At 36.2% G+C, this 18381-nt stretch overlaps 1 protein-coding gene across 3 annotated transcripts in view; it reads left to right on the forward strand.

Moving 5' to 3' along the window:
- Positions 1-14674, forward strand: part of slc6a8 (solute carrier family 6 member 8) — a 34000-nt gene extending 19326 nt beyond the window's left edge. The window contains exons 7-14 of one of the 3 annotated variants that reach the window (XM_077223268.1): positions 142-266; positions 7109-7221; positions 7498-7635; positions 8884-8986; positions 9149-9249; positions 9387-9557; positions 10737-10850; positions 11021-14674. In XM_077223268.1, coding sequence (XP_077079383.1) covers positions 142-266; positions 7109-7221; positions 7498-7635; positions 8884-8986; positions 9149-9249; positions 9387-9557; positions 10737-10850; positions 11021-11029 — 874 coding nt within the window. In that variant the 3' untranslated portion in view covers positions 11030-14674. The other 2 variants (XM_077223267.1, XM_077223266.1) reach the window with 2 other exon arrangements.
- Positions 14675-18381: the final 3707 nt, after the last annotated feature.

Raw genomic sequence — 18381 nt, forward strand, 5'->3', positions numbered from 1 at the left:
ATTATAATACATTATGAATGCATTTTAAGGCATTTTATAGTTCATTGCATACAGTACAGTTGACTTCATCAAATGTGTTACACAACCACCTGACTGCATTAACACACAGCTGCAGTTAATGTTCTTTTCTTCTCTTTTCAGGGATGCTTTTGTTCTGGCTTTTATTAATAGTGGCACCAGTTTCTTTTCTGGTTTCGTGGTCTTCTCCATCTTGGGTTTCATGGCTTCTGAGCAAGGTGTGGACATCTCTAAAGTGGCTGAATCGGGTAAGAGTCTACAGTCATTTACTTCAATACAGGTGACAGATTATGTATGTACTATATTGGAAAGTAAGACAAACATGGGTATATTTTTAAAGCTTATTCTTGTGTGTGCCACCCAGCCATGATCTTAGTACCAGGCCTGAAACAACGTGCCTCTTACTGCAGGTGCTCAATAATTCACTTCCACTTGTTTTTAGTGCACATAAGCATTTCTGACCTGGGGCTGGTTCTTGTAAATCATTTATGAGATCAATATTTAATGCAAGAAAGATCTGCTGAAAATGAATGAAACATGCATTGTGTGAGTCATGAACATATGTGCTATGATGACGATATTTTATTGTAAATGAATTTCAATGCAGTGTGATATGTGACTTGTATTGTGTATTACTATAAATGTTTATTGTTGGTTTGACAATGTCACTGAAAACAGAATATAAATGAAGAGTGTGTTTATATTTATACATGCTATTTGCTCTTAGTCATATTACCGTGAAAGGTAGCAGACAATTAGCAGTTCGTTTTATGTGTGTGTGTTTGTGTGCGTGTAGGCATACTTTTTTGTGTATGTTATAAGTTTATAATGGTAAATAACAGATAATGGTTCATGAATTAACACAGCTGTACGTCACTCATTTTTGTATTGGGTGGAAGAGTGTGTGTGTGTGTGTGTGTGTGTGTGTGTGTGTGTGTGTGTGTGTGTGTGTGTGTGTGTGTGTGTGTGTGTGTGTCGGTGTCGGTGTGTGTGTGCGTGCGCGTGTGTGAGTGTGCATGTGCGTGCGTGTGCGCGTCTGTGTGTGTGCGCGTGTCTGTGTGTGTGTGTAAGTGCATACGTATGTGTGCGTATGTTTGTGAGTTTTGCTATCATAATTAGTGCATTCTTCTTCCTGTATGTTGTGTCCTCCATGAACACAAACACTTTATGAGGACTACATGATTCCCAGAATGCAATCCCTCGATTTGTGCACATAAAAGCAGACATTTATTGCCATTTCAAGTCTAATCTTATGTTTATGTTATGTTAATGAACAGACGTCACAGACTAGAACTAATTGTATGCGGCATGAATTTAACGCTCATCTGTGACGCTCCCGCATGCAGAGGTGTTACTGTAGCTCATAACACATTGGCCTACATGTTTCACATTTAAAGTGTGAATACCAGGCCATCTGTCTAATAGATTTTTATGAAGTTATCACTAATGATCTGCACATAACATGACCATCCTCCAGAGTTGGCACTAGATTCATGTCTTTTTTACAAAAAAGAAATATATGCATAAATGTCTTTATAAAATCTGTTGCAAAAAGAAAAAATGCACACTATAATCGACTTTCCCTTTGAAGATTTCAGAAACCACTAAATATCCAAAAGGTGACGGTAACTTGAAGGTCATTTACGTTTTTTAGCCGCCATCTTCATTCACTGAATTTTTTTTTTTAAAGAAAACAAAGGTTATTGGAGTATGTTTTATTAGACAATTCTGTTTCAGTCTTTCTACTTCAAAATTTCACATTTAATTCAATGTGTTTCTTGTTAATAATTTGTGAAATTTACTATTACTAGTAACATTTTCGAGTGAGAATTATTTCAAAGCAAACTATATATATATATCTATATATATATATATACTGTGTATAACATTTCTATAGACATTAGCATAATTAAGATATAATTTCGTGACATTTTTATGAAACTACTTTTAATAAAGGCTTGCTAAAACTTTTTTTTTTTTTTTAAACACAACGTGGTTATTTTAATAAGCAACATTTTACAATCTGGCTGTTAGAAATGTGTGAACATCACGTCATGCTCTGAACAGTGTTTTCTGTAAAACTAAAGATGATATTTGATAGAAACTTTAGATTTACTGACTTGTCGGCCCATCATCTGCATGCTTTTGAATCTTTGGGCATGAAATTTAAATTATAACATTGATGTGTACAAAAGTTATCAGAATTAAATAGTTTAACCTCCTAAGCATATAAATTGGGTGTGAAGAAATCTAAGATGACCCCCCCCCCCCCCTCCTTAAAATAAACCTCAGTAGACATGGTTTATAATCATAGTTTTTCAATTGTTGCTGAGCTCCATTTTGTGTTAATGGTATTACTCTTTCTCCTGCATAATAAATGAGTACTGTCATTTTAAAATCAGTTTCAGCTTGCGGCAGCACAGAAGCAGCGCACTGGTTTGTTGAGGCTCAATAAAGGACAGTATGTTCTTGGCCTGAAGGAGAGACAGAAAGACTAAATGACTATGAAGTGGTAATATTTTTGAATAACCTGGCCAGATGCCAGTGACTTCATACAAAGTTGACCCTCACGTCCTTGCATTTAATGAATTTTCATATCGCAGCTTTAACGTGTTGTTGATACCCTACCGGTGTACTGCATGTTTTAAAGGGGTCAAATCATGAGGGATCACATGTCCTTGCTCTTTTCACTAGGCTTTTCGTAATGCCAAGTTAAGTTTAATATTAATGTAAATATTAACCAATTAAATTGAATGTAGCTAGTCATGACCATTATGCAAATTTTGGGTTAGTGGGAAAAAAAACACTGGATGGAAACGCTAAGATGCACATAAATTCTAATAACGCTCAATTGAGGTGGAAAATGTTTCATCCAATAAGAAGACATGCGCATAAACTAGTATGGAAACGTGTTTATAAATCTCTCAATGCGCAACAAAAAACATAAATGACTTTGCCTCAACAGAGGATGCGATTGCATAACTGGTTTGGTCATTCTGAAATGCCTGAGCCAAAGTCTGTCATCAAAATGATTTGGTTTAATTCGCTCCCGGATGTGTCTCACACTTTTGCATTTGCAAACACCAGGCATCCAAATGCAAGATAACATGAGAGCGTTCATTGTGTTTCATCTGCAAAACACTACTGTCAGGATTTGCTAATGAAACGCAGCGGAAAAATTAGCGCTGAAAAGGCAAGGACAGTTATTTTTGTGGCTGACCTTAAGCTTTGAGTTTCCCTTTCAGACGCAAAATGTATGGGAGGAGAGAGTATTTAAATGAATCATGCAAGGTAATTTACTAAGGTAAAGGTTTAAGGTTTGTGCTAGTTTGCGCCATTATTTACCACCCAAAAAAAGCATATCTTAAACCAGATGCTAATTCGCGCTGCTCTTCGTAGATCTGCTCTGCGTTGGTCATAATGGAAATTATCCGGCTGCGTCTGTGTTCTTTAATTTGCGCGTCGTCAGTAGATCACGCTCTCACGCTAATTTGCCTTGTTTGGTAAATCTGGCCCTTAATGTTGCAAAGTTATTAATTTTTGCAACAAATACAATTTTAGCTGTAAAGCAGCTCTAAAAAGATAATAATGTCATTATTTAGCTCAGTTTAGTTCAATGATTTTCATATTAGGATCCTTGAATTTCTGGAATCAGAAACCCAAACTATTGCTACTGATAAAAAAAATTATGAAAATTATGATGAAAAATTATAAACTGGGGAAAAAATATGATATGACCCCTTTAAGAATACATGCAGAACGCACATATGCACACACACAGACATGTTTTGAACGTGTGTCTGTCAGAATGAGTGAGAGTGTGTGAAATCTCATCTGCGTGTGTGTTGGTCCTTGTCTTCTAGTGTGTTGTCTGTGTCAGTATGATGTTAAGAAACAGATCCTAAGGTCTAAATGAGCCTTTTCGTGTCAGTGGGTTTGTGTTGTGATGTCTGAGTGGGTTGTGATGTGCTGTACTTCCAGACAACTTTGAGAAGGAAACCATTGACACATTGTTTGTGGCTTTTTCTTATTTTTCATTTTCCTGCAGCACACAATCGGATGACAGTTACAGTTAGAAAGCGAACCAGATTCCCCGTCATAAATTTGATGCTTTGACTAGTTTTCCTTGATTGTCTTCAGTCCCGTATATATATATATCTTGTGATTCATATATATTCATTTATATCTCTATATCTATATTTTGGCTTTATTTAAGTATTAATTTAAGGATTATTTAACCAGGAACTTTGCCTCTTGAGATGTGCACATCTCGATTTCAAGAGGGGTCCTGGAGCAGTCTGCCAACGCAGGTAAACCTCTGATATCTAATGTTAGCATTTACACCACTACTACAGCCCAGCCCTAAAGTCAGCACCTACGAGCGTCTGCCGACACAGGCAGGCCCGACATGCACAGCGTAGCCTAGCGCCATTTCACAATTAGGGTCATCCATCTTGAGAGACAAAGCCAAAGTGTGGAAAAGCTGTAAACTCAGTCTGTTTTAACCTCAACACAATAGAAACATGCTAATGTCTAGCACTAACATTCTCCAAACTTTTGTCAGCACAAAAACTTCAGTGCAGTTTAGTGTTGAATCTCATAGAACAGTCACTTGACGTTAATATAAGACACATACTTCTTCTGGCTCTTCACCTTGTATTTCCATTTAAATTTCCCTGTATCGTGGTTTCATTTATCAGCCATCAAATTAAAAAAGGAATATTTGTTGTTGGGCTTGCCGCAATTATTGATTAATCATGGTTATTCGATCTAATCAAAGTTAATTAAGATAACCGCAATCATAGTGCAGTTTAAATTTCTATCACATTTTGTCAAAGAATAAATATATAAAAACACTGTTAAGTAAACAAAGATAGTCAAAGGCCATCCCTCATACTAAATGAGGGTTTGTGGGTTTAATCAGACTATATTATATTATATTATATTATATAGGCCTATTTTATTATAATATTATTATTGTATTATGTGTAATTCCAAGTAAAACAATAACATATCAGGCTTACGCTGTAAGTGACATAAACACAACAGAATTTAATTATTAATCGCAATTATTTGAATGACAATTAAATGGGCTATATGTATAATTCAGAAACCCTTGTTATTAGCGACACCGGTGGCCGTTAATTGAACTGCAGCCAGCAACTATTGTTTGTGCTCGCACTCGTACACATGTAACATAGGCCTACAAGTGTCCGATGACTGAATGTGATTCAAGGCCCCTATATACTCACTGCCATTTTCTTTTTCGCTCATCGATTAGTAGTAAAATTTGGAAATACCTTTGCAGCGATATACTGTTAATGAACATCCCAACTCCTTCCACACTGCTGCGAGCGACGTTTAAATGAATATGTAAATATGTGCTGTGCGCTTTCCTCAATAACAAAATAAACACTCAACAAAATGACAGTGGTGAGAAATCAGCAGTTAAGAAACCAACTGATCACCGTGATGTGGATATGTTTGCTCAAGCTCTGCAATTCATCGGCATCACGTCGACAGATGAGGTATACGGTGGCCGAGAGAGCTCAACGCGCTGCAACTGAAATACAGAAACGCGCTGAAAAAGTTCACAACACAACTAAATACAAAAATGCGCAAATAGAAAATTCTTACATATAGCTCCTTTAATTGTCCGCACAGAATTCATGATCATGACAGGCATATTTGTTGTAAAGTCATGTAAAAACAGTGTGTCGTTGGCAATATATCACTGGCAATGCATGAATTTCCCACCTCTACAGTTTCTTAAAGGGGTTATATAATGAGAAATTCAATTTGACAAGATCTTTTGACAATTCAGTTTGATTATCTATGAAAACTGTCAGACTCCAGTCCAGAATCTATTAAAACTAGGCTGTAAACATAACTCTTTCTGAACTCAACACAAGTGACTCATCGGTGACGCTCTTATAACATGGCACATCCAGTCATAATAACGTAATAATGACAAAGTATGATATCATTCCTAAACACCTGAAGAGCTAACTAGAGTAAAATATACAGAAAATATGTTAAAACATGTGCTGTTCTTGTTGAAAGATCTCAATCTCAACAGCGACTGATTACTGTTCATTTCTGAACAGTCAAAATGTTTCATAAATCTGTCACTATATAATTCAGGCTTTGCAAAGAGGCTGTTTTTGATGGATGGAGCAGCTTAAATCCATATTTGAAATAAGTCCAGAAACTTTGGATCTCTTTTTACATGCAAAGAGGAACATACATAGAAGTCTTATAGGCAAAACCAGCAAAAAAACAACAACCCTTATATCATGATGGTGAACTAAACAATGATTATTTTGCTGTAAAACATTTTTTTTACAAGCAGTATCAGTGGAATTAAATAAATGATAAAAAAGTATACTATATGACCCCTTTAAGTATTTAGTTTTGCTTCTGTTATGATTAAAATAGTTAATAGTTAAACAGCTCATGCAGACCGAAATGCAGAAATCCATGTCATTTGATTGCCAGCTCAGGTTAGTTTACATTTAATATTTATTCATTTTTGTGTCCCCTTATATTTTAGGACACACAGATGTTTCAGATGACAAACTCAAGACTCAAATTTGTATTTAACCAGCTTTTTATATTTGTCTGGCCATGAACTAACAGTGTGCTGTGATACTTACCAGTATTGTAGCAATGACTATTGATGCGGATAGATTTAGACGCCCTCAATGTTAACATGCACTTACAGGCCGCTAATGAGACACTGCCTACACTACATTACGGTTCATCTCCAATGAAAAGCATTAGACTGAAATGCACAAATGCTAGACATTAATAACAACTAAATGGCTAATTGAAACCTGCCTTCAATATAGAGGAGCAGTAAAAAAACAAACAAAAATACAAACTAAATCCCTCCGTCCCCTTTTTTCCACAAGCTATCACTTCGTTTCACCTCATCCAGGTGCTTCTATCTCTCATACTCTCTCTTTCTCTTTTATTCAGTTCTGTCTCTCTCTGTTCCGTTGGTGCTGTACGTGTGTATGTGTGTCTGAGTTGCGGGCGACCTGTAGCCCGTGGTGACGCGTCTCTCATGTTTCTCTTCTCCCCGCAGGCCCCGGTTTGGCGTTCATAGCGTACCCTAAAGCCATTTCAATGATGCCCGTGGCTCCGGTGTGGGCTGCACTGTTCTTCGTCATGCTGCTACTGCTGGGACTGGACAGTCAGGTCAGTTCACATGGAAACAGCTAAAAGATGGTGTGTGTTGTCTATATATATAAAACTAAATATACTAAAATAAAACTGACATGAGTCTAAAGTGCCAAATGTGGAATTATTGAATCTCAAAGGTTTTTTTGTTGTTGTTGGAGGTCATTTTCTCCAGTTAGCATAGAATCACCCTTGTGTGTTTTTGATTCGTACTGTATATATCACTACACAACTGAAAATATTTTAGAGCAAATCCATTAATAACACATCTGACTGATATTTTGTTTTTCACAGTTTGTTGGTGTGGAGGGTTTCGTAACTGGCATTCTTGATCTTTTCCCTGGAAAGTATTACATGCGCTATCAGCGCGAAATCGCTGTGGCGATCTGCTGTTTATTATGCTTCATTATAGATCTCTCCATGGTTACACAGGTTAGTCCCATTAATGAAACACTCCTTCATAAGCGTTAGTGTCAGGTGTGAGAATATCAGCATCTTATTCTCTCACAGTCAGTAGTTTTATACCCTATTAGTCAGATAAGAATATAAAGGTTTATCCCAAGCCCTTTCACTGAATATTAGATCGTCATGCTCTCATTCAGAGGCTGATCTTCCATTAAAATTGTTACTGTATGGGGGAGTGATGTGACTCATAAAGCTCACAATCACTCAAAAGAAAACTTTAAAGAATCTCACTAAAAATAACGACCTGACATGAAGCATTTGTGAGATTGATTCAGATGTGTTTTTCAAACTCGGATGGCATTGACAAAATATTGTGTAAAGACAGCATGAAACAACATTCATGATGCATTTAGCTTACATTTTGTGACTTAAGATGCGTTCACGCCAAGTCGTAATTACTATAATTATGAGATTCCAAATTGTAAAAAGCGTTCACATCCTTGTAGAACTTGTAATTACAATTTGTAAACTGAGATTTTTCTGAGAGCTCTTAATTGTACCACGTGACCGCTGTACCACCTGACTGCTGCAGATTTATTTAGGCATTGATAATGTTGCCATTTCAAGGTAAAACAAATTATTGAATGGGGAATACTATAGGGTGGAACTAGGGATTTGATTGGATTGTGAAAAGTGAACTATGATATTATTGGTTAATATTACTTTTTGAATGTGGGAAAATAATTTACAGGAAATATAGTTTTTATTATATAACTGTGATCATGGTTGTAATATAATCAGAAACTACAAATCAACATTTATCACTTGCACACCATTTACCCATAACTATTATGGAATATTATTTGTTGCATAAAATATAATTTTGTAAAAGTTGTCTGTTTTGATGTTTATTTAATGTTTATTTCTAGAAAATAACAAATGAAAGTCAGGTTTTGATTATGTCCCAAATTTTGATGACAGGTTTGCAAAATTGCAAAAAAATATGTAATATTAAACAGCTCATATATATATATATATATATATATATATATATATATATATATATATATATATATACTGTAAATGAGATCTTTTTTAAAGAAACTTTTATACAGAGATTATACATTAAATCGATGACATTTACATTGTTGCAAAATATTTATATTCCAATGAATGCTGGAATTTTTATTTATCGAAGAATCTATTTAGACATTTAGTCAAATTGGGTCTATTTTAATACCAATTTATGATTTCTCCATATATTTGCGTTTGCAGGGAGGGATGTACGTCTTCCAGCTTTTTGACTACTACTCAGCCAGTGGAATGACCCTACTGTGGCAAGCATTCTGGGAATGCGTGGTTGTCGCGTGGGTTTATGGTAAGAATCGCTTCATGCAACGTTCTCATATCTCATCAGTTTATCATGATTACTGCAAGCATTAAGAGATACAAATAGCATGTAGGACCCTGTGCTGACACAAACACTATTCTAATCCTACAAACGCCCAAAAGAGTGCTGACTTCATGCCACTGTGTGCAGGTGCTGACAGGTTCATGGACGATATTGCCCGTATGATCGGTTACCGGCCATTCCCGTGGATAAAGTGGTGCTGGTCCTTTATAACTCCATGTGTTTGCATGGTGAGTGCTGGAAAATACTCCCATCTGTTCATGCCTTTTAAAAACGTTGAGTCTGTCAGCCATTAAAATGATAGAAAATACATGTTAATGCTTGAATAATTTAATCAGATGGATGCCATTGTTCTGTATGTCTTCAGGGTATCTTCCTATTTCACCTGCTAAACTACAAACCTCTGACCTACAACAATGTGTACGTGTACCCGTGGTGGGGAGAGGTGATCGGATGGTGTATGGCTCTCTCCTCCATGCTCTGTATCCCCGTTAGCCTCGTGTACAAACTCGCTGGATCCAAGGGAACATTCAGAGAGGTGTGAACCGTTGCAACCATTTCACTATTCAAACCGCTGATCTGATTCCCATGCACTAGCTATAATATAATAAGAGTTGCGGAGGGCATCGGAAGAGTAGTTTTGTTTACTTAAGTGATGCAAACACATAAAGCAACAGCAGTTAGTTCAAACAGTCCAACATCTGTTGTGTAATATAGTGTTGGGTGCCATTGGAGTTGGACTATGGATCAGTTACCTCACTGAAAAGCATCAGAATTACTCATGAGAAAACGACATGTGTATTTATAGTAACTAGGCTAGTTGTTGTCATTTAATTTCAGATAGACCACAATGCTTCACCCCCTCAGTGTTTGCATCCAAACACACAGAAGGCAACTGAGGGCTGTGGCATGTATGTTGTAGGAAAACTAGCACAGGATGCTGGAGAAAAAATTGTAAAATAATAGGGTTCTGATTAATCTTGTGTTTAATCAAGAAAGATTATTTTTGGGTTTAGCAAATTGTATGAATGACACAAGGAAACGATACACAATATGAACATCGTTTCACAATACACATCGTTTCAAAGCAGCTTTACAGAAAACAACTATGGAAGCTTGACTTTTTTTCTTACAATTGTGTGATGTAAACTCGCATTTGTGAGATAAAAAAAATTGTGACAAAGCATTGAAATTACCTTTTTTATTTTTTATTCAATGGCAGAAACAAGCTTCCATAAACAACTCTATATTTGGTGAACATTTTCTATGAATTGTTTCACTCATGAGTGATATTTCATTTGTTAAGTTTTGTTGCAGTAATTAATATTTAAATATTTTTATATTTTAAGCTTTCTTTTTAATTTTAGTCTTAAATTTTTGTATGTTTTTTAGCATTATCTAAAATTTCTATGCTTTCTTTCAATTACAAAAAAGGTTGCAAAAAAAAAAAAAAGACCGTACAAAGAATGCAAATTACTTTCCTTTTGTTAAACGTCTGTCAGGGCCTGATTTCTAAATAAATAACCCATAATTTACATGCATTACCATGTTCGCTGTGACATCCCTTAGAAAATAATGTAGGATAATGAGGGATCACCTGCTGACACTCTTAATATATTTGATTTTATTTGTTGACATAAAGCTTAGTTTGATGGTCATTCATTGTAATTGTCACAGCTAAGCTTATTTGTGGTTGTCTCCTCTGTTTTTCATGCAGCGTTGGGAAAGTCTGACCAAACCAGTGTGGGGAGCCCATCACCTCGAATACATGGCCCCTGACACTGACATTAAAAGCCTGACCTCTCTGTCTCCTGGAACGGAGGAGAACAAGGTGATCATTTTTGAGAGTGTTATGTAGATCAAAAGGGAAATCCTGCGACAACCCTCCTAAGGCAAGCTGGTTGAAGAAATCCTCAGTATTTATTTGACATTTTATGGAATTCTGCATCATCTTACAGTCTTAAAACAGCTGATGGATATTGATGGTTACATTTGTTTCAGATCCTCTAGCATGCACATTACCAGATGTTCTTCCTCTTCCACCAGTTCAAACTACAGTCTATACATAATAAAAAAGAAAAAAGATGTGCAATGTTCAGTGCAGATTTCAAGACTTGCAGGACGAAATCAGCGTGTCTTTGGAGGGAGGGGACAGTATAGTGTAGTAGCCTATAACTTCATTTGACAGTGGCAGAATTCCCACAGGCAACTTTCCTGAACATGACAAGGGTCTGTTTGCATTGACACTCGAGTATCAAATCTGAGCGAGAATCACATGGTTCAAATGGATATTTTTTACAAATGCAACTTTAATTAAATTGGCCCATGATGACTTCCAGAACAATTGTGTTAAATAGTAATTCACTTTCTCAAATTCATCAAATCTAATGCAGATTTGAACTAAAATATATGCTTCAATAAACAATGTTGAGTTTAACGGATACAGATCTAACCATCAAATTAAATGTCTTTTCAGATTTCATGTCAATAAGTTGGTGGTTGCCAAACAATGCAAAATAATTTCTGTCGCTTTCTAAATGTGTCTTCATCTGAGACATGTGACCTCAATACCTGGTGCATGATATTACAGCGTTTACTGTATGTGCCAAACGGAGCGTGACTTTCCATCTCTTTTCAAGTTTGTCAGGAGATGGTTTCGGTTGCCATAAAAAAACAACATCTTCATAGATGAATTGAAATATACTGCGAGCTTGATGTGCTTCATGTTGGGAAACATCTAGAGAGTGTTTATTAGACACAGGCAGGCTTTCAAATGAAGAAGTGGCACTTCCCTAAGGTGCTTGTGAACCAAACGTTGCATTTTGTTTAGGATTGAATTGTTATTCAACATGAAACACCCATTTTTTTTATAACGCAACCAATAACATCACATTACTGATTTCAAATTGGTTGCAAACAATGTTTCATGATGATTTTTTTTGTCTTGATTTTAGTTTCAGTTCTACATTTTGAGTGCCAGATGTTCTATGAAATTTTTATTTTATGACTTTAAAATCTTAAAGGAGTCAATGTAAAGTTTCACATTATCGTAAAGATTCCTGTAGCTTTAACTAACAATTAAATATTCCACAGTTTGAACTAGAGCTGTGCAATATGAACAATACAAAACAATTTTTTTTTACGATTTTGAGACAATCATTTCTTACACACATACTATGCGAGCACCATACATTTGCATAAATGATACATGACAGCGTTGTTTATTTTTTATGCCTTTTTTAACTTTTTCCGTATGTTGTGCGGTTCGCAATAGCATTGTACTGTATTATCGATTTTTGTTCTCCTGGTTTGGAATAAGCTGTTGTTTTTCTATGAATGCGCGCTTGATGGACGTCTTTAACCATTGCGCTCGTGTCTTTTGCAGTATGACACTGCGTTCTATGCAGCGCTCAAGTTAAAAGAAGTTCAATTTGTAAAAAACTGTTCTGTTTGAATGGCCCCTACTCTGTTTTGCCGCAATGATAATTTGACAGGTCTTGCAAATCACCCGGCTCATTTTAGTTATGTAAAGTTGCTACTATTTACATGTTTCAAATGTTAATAAGCCATATTTATGGTTGATGGATGATAAAAGAACGTTTAGATTTCCTGCCCGACATTCTGCAATTACCGCATGGACCCTTTAACCATCCGTCCCGCAGACCACGTGACTTCAACACTTCCTGCGGAGTTTTTTTTCTTTCTGCGACTTACCGACTGATACAAATTGTGTCAACTAAGCCTCTTTTAGTCGACTAACATTTAGTCGACTATTAGGGGGCGGACCTAGAAATCACATATGCTCTCATCGCGATTTTATCATAGATTCGATTAATTGCACAGCCCTAGTTTGAATGCAGGTTGTCAGAGAATTGAAAACGACAATTTAAAATAACATAGTCAAATGTTTTCCACCTAGAACCACCAAGGTTTTTTTTTTTTTGTTGCCAATATCAGGTGCAGAACGCTTGATCTCCGTCGTTCTGCTGCAATGCCTGTGACAGCAGGTGAACTATAGATACATAGTTGCCAAACTTTGCCTTTATTTGTCTTAAGTTGAGAACCCATGGACAAATAGCCAAGATTAGTCCAAGACAAACCGGCCTCATTCCGACCTGTGGGAATTCTGCCCTATGGGAGAATCGACTCAAACACTAAATCATTGTGGCGTTATAGATGTAATCAGAATGTACAAATTAGACTACATAATGTAAGGCTTCAGAATACATTTGCACATTGTTGTAAAATAATCTGCTAGCACTTTTTAATCGTGTTAGAAAGCGTTTTCTTTTTTCTTTCTTGTGATTTACATACTGTAAAATAAATCAGAGATTTATTTTGTGAAGGCTATTATTTTGCTTATAAGCATATAAATATAAATGATATCTGTGTGTTATATTTTAACGTTTGATGCCGTATGTACTTTTGATAAAGATGATAACGGAGTGGGAATTCTTACTGAAATGCAGTTGCAGGGAGGCATATGCGACAGATAGCACATGAATCTGATTTTATTTGAAATATCAAGTGCTGTAGTTGTTAAATGTTTTAGATTGTGTGTGTAAAACTCAGTATTTTCTTCCGACCACCCAGCTCCATTTGGTTTTCTTTGAGCAAACCGTTTCAATTTGAGAAGCCATTTAGTTTGTTGTTCTGCTTATTTCTTCTCCCACTTTAAACACCTGCATTCTATGGTTTTGAGCATTTTATTTACCCTTTAAATGGGTAATAAAATATTTAGCCCTGCCCATTTTAGCGGCACATCCATTGATTACCATAGTTGAAAATGCCTTTATGACTATGTGCAGTGAGAACGAAATGATCGAAGTGCCCCTCAGATATCTGAGGACTGAGTTAGACCTCCGCGGTTCACATTAGGAGCTACTGGTTTACCAAAGGCCTTACTCTTTAACCCTTTAGTCCAATTTTAGTCCAAAAACTGCAAACAATGAATCAAAGTCAAGTCAAGCACCAAAAAAATGTCTTTCTTTCCACATCCAAATAAGAGCTTGGGTTGGTCAGTAGATCAGTTATTAAATAGTGATTAAGTATAAATGTTTATCTAGAAAAATACATGTTAACAAAGCAAGAACTTTTTTTTTGTGTCATTTTGTGTGCTCTGCCAAATGTTCTCGACAGTATCTTTGCACTGAAGGTTTGCTGAATGGTGCGGTTTGTCGAGAAAATCACACATGAAGTCCTTAAAGGGAATGGTGAATAGCACAGTAGAATCACAGATGAATGAACGCATTCATTTATTAACTCGATTAGCCTCTGATTCCAAAGACGGTCACAGATGCAATGCGTCTCTGAGTAGAGCCGAATGATGTAGCAGCCCTCGAGAGAACCATCTAATGAGAGTCCAAAGCTTTGGGTGACGATACTGTCTTGAAACTTCACAGTTGATCTGGTAATAGGCTCATTGACGTCTTTCATTCTTGTGCTTTGTAACACACTGTGATGTAACCATTGTAGTCTGTTTTTAAATCTAACAATAGTAAAGCTAAGGTAACTGTACTGTGTATGTTAGTGTCCCATCTATCAAACAGGATCCCTCTCATGTAAGAAGGGCTTCATGCTCCACACTGTGATCTTGTGCTGATCCACCTGCCCAAATCTAAGCAACAAAAGGCAATAAACTAACTCCATGAAAAATGTGCTTTCTTGTTGTCGTCTCATTTACAGATGTGGGTTGTTCTGTGTGTGTGTATACATATATATATATATATATATATATTTTTTTTTTTCTGAGGTAAAGGTGACGTCAGGTGATGTTGTTTACAAGCCTTTCGACATTTTTCCCCAATTGAGACACTTTAATGTGGTGTAACATCGAGGGGGAAAGATAATGAAATATACCATCTTATGTAATCGAGTGTCAAAACCACATAATAACATTTATATTGTTGGTAATATTTCAACATGAACACATACTGGACTGAAGCGACTTAAGTTTACATCATTATCCAGACATCATTTTCATCTTAAAATGTATCAAATATGATCAGGCTTTTAATGAACATTTATGCAAGTACTCTGTTATACTGAGATCTTATTGATTTACATGACAAGCTATCAGAATTTCATCTTACTTAGGCTAAATATTAGAAACCGCAACAAACTGCATTTTATTGTTCAGTTTGGGCCACTGACATAAAAGCCTGATGTACCAAATATGATTCTCAACAGAAAACATGAAACAAACAAAAAAATTCCTTTCATAAAATTTGATTTTTCTGACTGTTATTTCACATCACAGGGATTGAAATAATTTACAGTTGCTTTAAACACCAGTAGTGCAGTTTTTATATAAATGAGTGAAGATCTTCCACAACATGATCACATCATTTTTCCTGGCGACGCAGTTGTTGTGTGTTCAGGAGGACCAGTCATGATTCTCATGCGGTTCAGACTGGTTTTAAAGACAAATGCCTGTTTGTCAGGAGAGCGCCGCTGCCATATTAAGCCGGGCTGCGGCTGGCAGAAGTTTGTTGACTATGTTTAGCTGAGCTCCTCTATTTCTGCCCAGAGCCCTGAAACAGTTGGCCGTTCAGTCATGGAGCACAAACGCCCAAATCAACTCCCACTCACTTAAACACGTTTACACAAGCTAGTTAACTGTGATGACGAAAATGACAACGATGGATTACACAGCTTGAAGCAGTTTGCATTGAATAGTTACTTTCATATTAGCTCACTATGGTACATCACAAGGTACTTAAGTGGGTTGTGCCGTCATTTTTTTACGCAATTAAGCATGACCATTATTTAAGCACAATTAATTACATAACAGAATGCAACAGAGAAACAAATCTTATCTAAACATCTGATAGACAAAAATAAACAACTATTAAATGAAAGGTAGTTAGACTTGAGAGTGTTCCTCACAACTTACCATAAAAGCAGTGGTCCACTGGACATTGACATGTGGCCAGGAATGGGGTTGATTAATGCTGAATGATTAATGCTTTAATTTGCAATTTTATATACTCCATGCTACTGCTCAAATACGTGTGTGTGTATAATGTCACCTTAATCTGAAATCATTGTAAATTATTAAATTAAGTAGCCAGCACTGGACAAAGGAAGATTAAACAGACAGTAGACACGTTCCCATTAGAGATTTGCGCAAAATGTTTGTGATATTTTCTAAATGTCGATAAAAAACTATCACGAAATGACAGCGTTTCCATTGATTTATGTTATGAGACTAAAACGATTTTTCCCCTCTCGCGATAAGTCATTTCATTCAATCGAAGGAAACGTGTGTTGAAAGCAGCTAGGCCGACATATTTCTGTGTGTTTCTCCCTCCTAACTGCTCCGAGGTCTTGAGAAATTGTGCCATTTCTTTGTAGTTTAGAATCCAGTATTCCCGTAATACTTTTTGTTTTTTTATGAGTTTAATGAAGAATTCGGTCTCGTCTTCTGTCCAAACATAGCTATCTTTAAAGAATGATCATGTGACTTACGTACGCCAACTGTGAATGCGGGAAAACGGTTTCCATTGAAGTTTTGCGAACTATTCCTTTTTCGAATTGCCTGAAAAACCACCTCATACGAGCGTAAAAACATTTTTGAGATTTTTGGGAGTTTTTGCGAAATTGACGCGTTTCCATTGGGCGTATTTTCCATTCGCAATTTCTATTTGAAATTTGAAGGGTAATGGAAACGCAGCTACTTATTGATTTGCAAGTAAGAAAATATTTTTGTTACCAAAAGTCTGATAACTAGCTACTAATGATATTTACTTATAATTCAAGTGTGCAAACAAGTGAAAATAATTGTAAAAAATATATATCCACAAGTAAAAAAAAAACTTCGCAGAGTCCTGGACTCTTACATTGTCAATACAAGATTTAGACCAAATATTTATGCATCTACATGAAAATAAATGTTTTTTGGTCAAATCTTGTATTTACAGAGTGCTGGATTCTTGCATTGTAAAGTCTCCTCCAGCACATCCCAAAGACTTTCAATGAGTTTAAGGTCAGGACTCAGAGGAGACGATTCATGTGTGAAAATGATTCTTCATGCTCCCTCACAACCATTCTTTCACAATTTAAGCCTGAAGAATCTTCGCATTGTTATCCTGGAATATGGCCATGATGTGTTTTTCTAAATGATTGTTTAAGAAATGAAAAGCTACACTCCATCAATTAGAGTTAGAAAAACTGTTGCCAAACATATAACATGCTAGAAACTTAATAATCACTGCAATAATGATCCAATCATTGACTTAAGCATATGCTTATTTAAATCCAAACAGCGACTTTTTGTCCAGACAGTGTGTATGGCTGGTAAGAGCTTGAATAGCTGGTTTAGGTGTGTTTAATTGGAGCTGAACTCTGCAGGACAGTAACCCTCCAGGAGCAGGATGGGACACCTCTGCTCTATACTGTACATACATTGCGTATAGGCTGTTTTTTTTTAGTTGGATGCGTTAACTGAATGAGCTCATTATATGTGTAAGATTGCAATAACACAAATAGCCAATTCTGGATGTTATTGCTCAAGTAGTGTTCCTCCTTCACTGGGTCTGAAGCACATAGTTCACGACTCTGAGGAGACTTTGACCCAGATTTGAGCTCTGGTATGCAGACATAAATAGACCAAGCATTCATCTGTTTAATATCAACAGCTAAAATAATTACCCTGTGATATAAGTGTACAGGACTGCAAGAAGGAAAACTCTGCTGCATGCAATTCAGCCCGACTTCATTTCAATGCTGTGAATCATTTAGCCAATGAATTCAACTCCAGCAAATATACAATGTGAAAAGACTAATTAATAAATTCCTTGTTGTAGGACTACAATACAGTTTTAAATAATTTAAGTGCATGGTGTTAAATAACCACTTTGATGAACATGTAAACTATGCAAATGATGTTGGCAGGCATATATTGCTAATATCTCTATGATATAATATCTGTATGCAGATCTACAGTGCGATCATGTGGGTTAACAGCACAGACGGCAGCTGTCCTATAATGGAGTCCTATTATGCCCTTTCACCCAGTCTTGCTTTTGGGGCTTACTAGAATATGCTTGATTGTTCAAAAAACACATACTTTTTTACATTACAGCTCCTCTCTTCACAACTTGCCTGAGGAAATAGCCCACAGCAAGCACATTTTCAGGAAACCCGCTTATTTTGAGCTTTGCATGAGATTTAAAGGAATAGTTCGCAGTCATTGACTCACCCGAGTAATGTCGTTTCAAACATTGTTTAAGGACTGAAGGTTTGACAAAAAATCTAATATTTAGATTTAGAAAGTCTTTTAAAGTTACATGGTTGATATGAAGAGCGGAACGGGGAAAATGAATTTTCTTAATGAATCATTTGATTCCGTTTGCAAAAGT

This window comes from Siphateles boraxobius, unplaced genomic scaffold (genome assembly GCF_051911475.1).
Source record: "Siphateles boraxobius isolate OS27281-9 unplaced genomic scaffold, OSU_SipBor_1 9, whole genome shotgun sequence".
In the NCBI taxonomy this organism is placed as follows: Eukaryota; Metazoa; Chordata; class Actinopteri; order Cypriniformes; family Leuciscidae; genus Siphateles; species Siphateles boraxobius.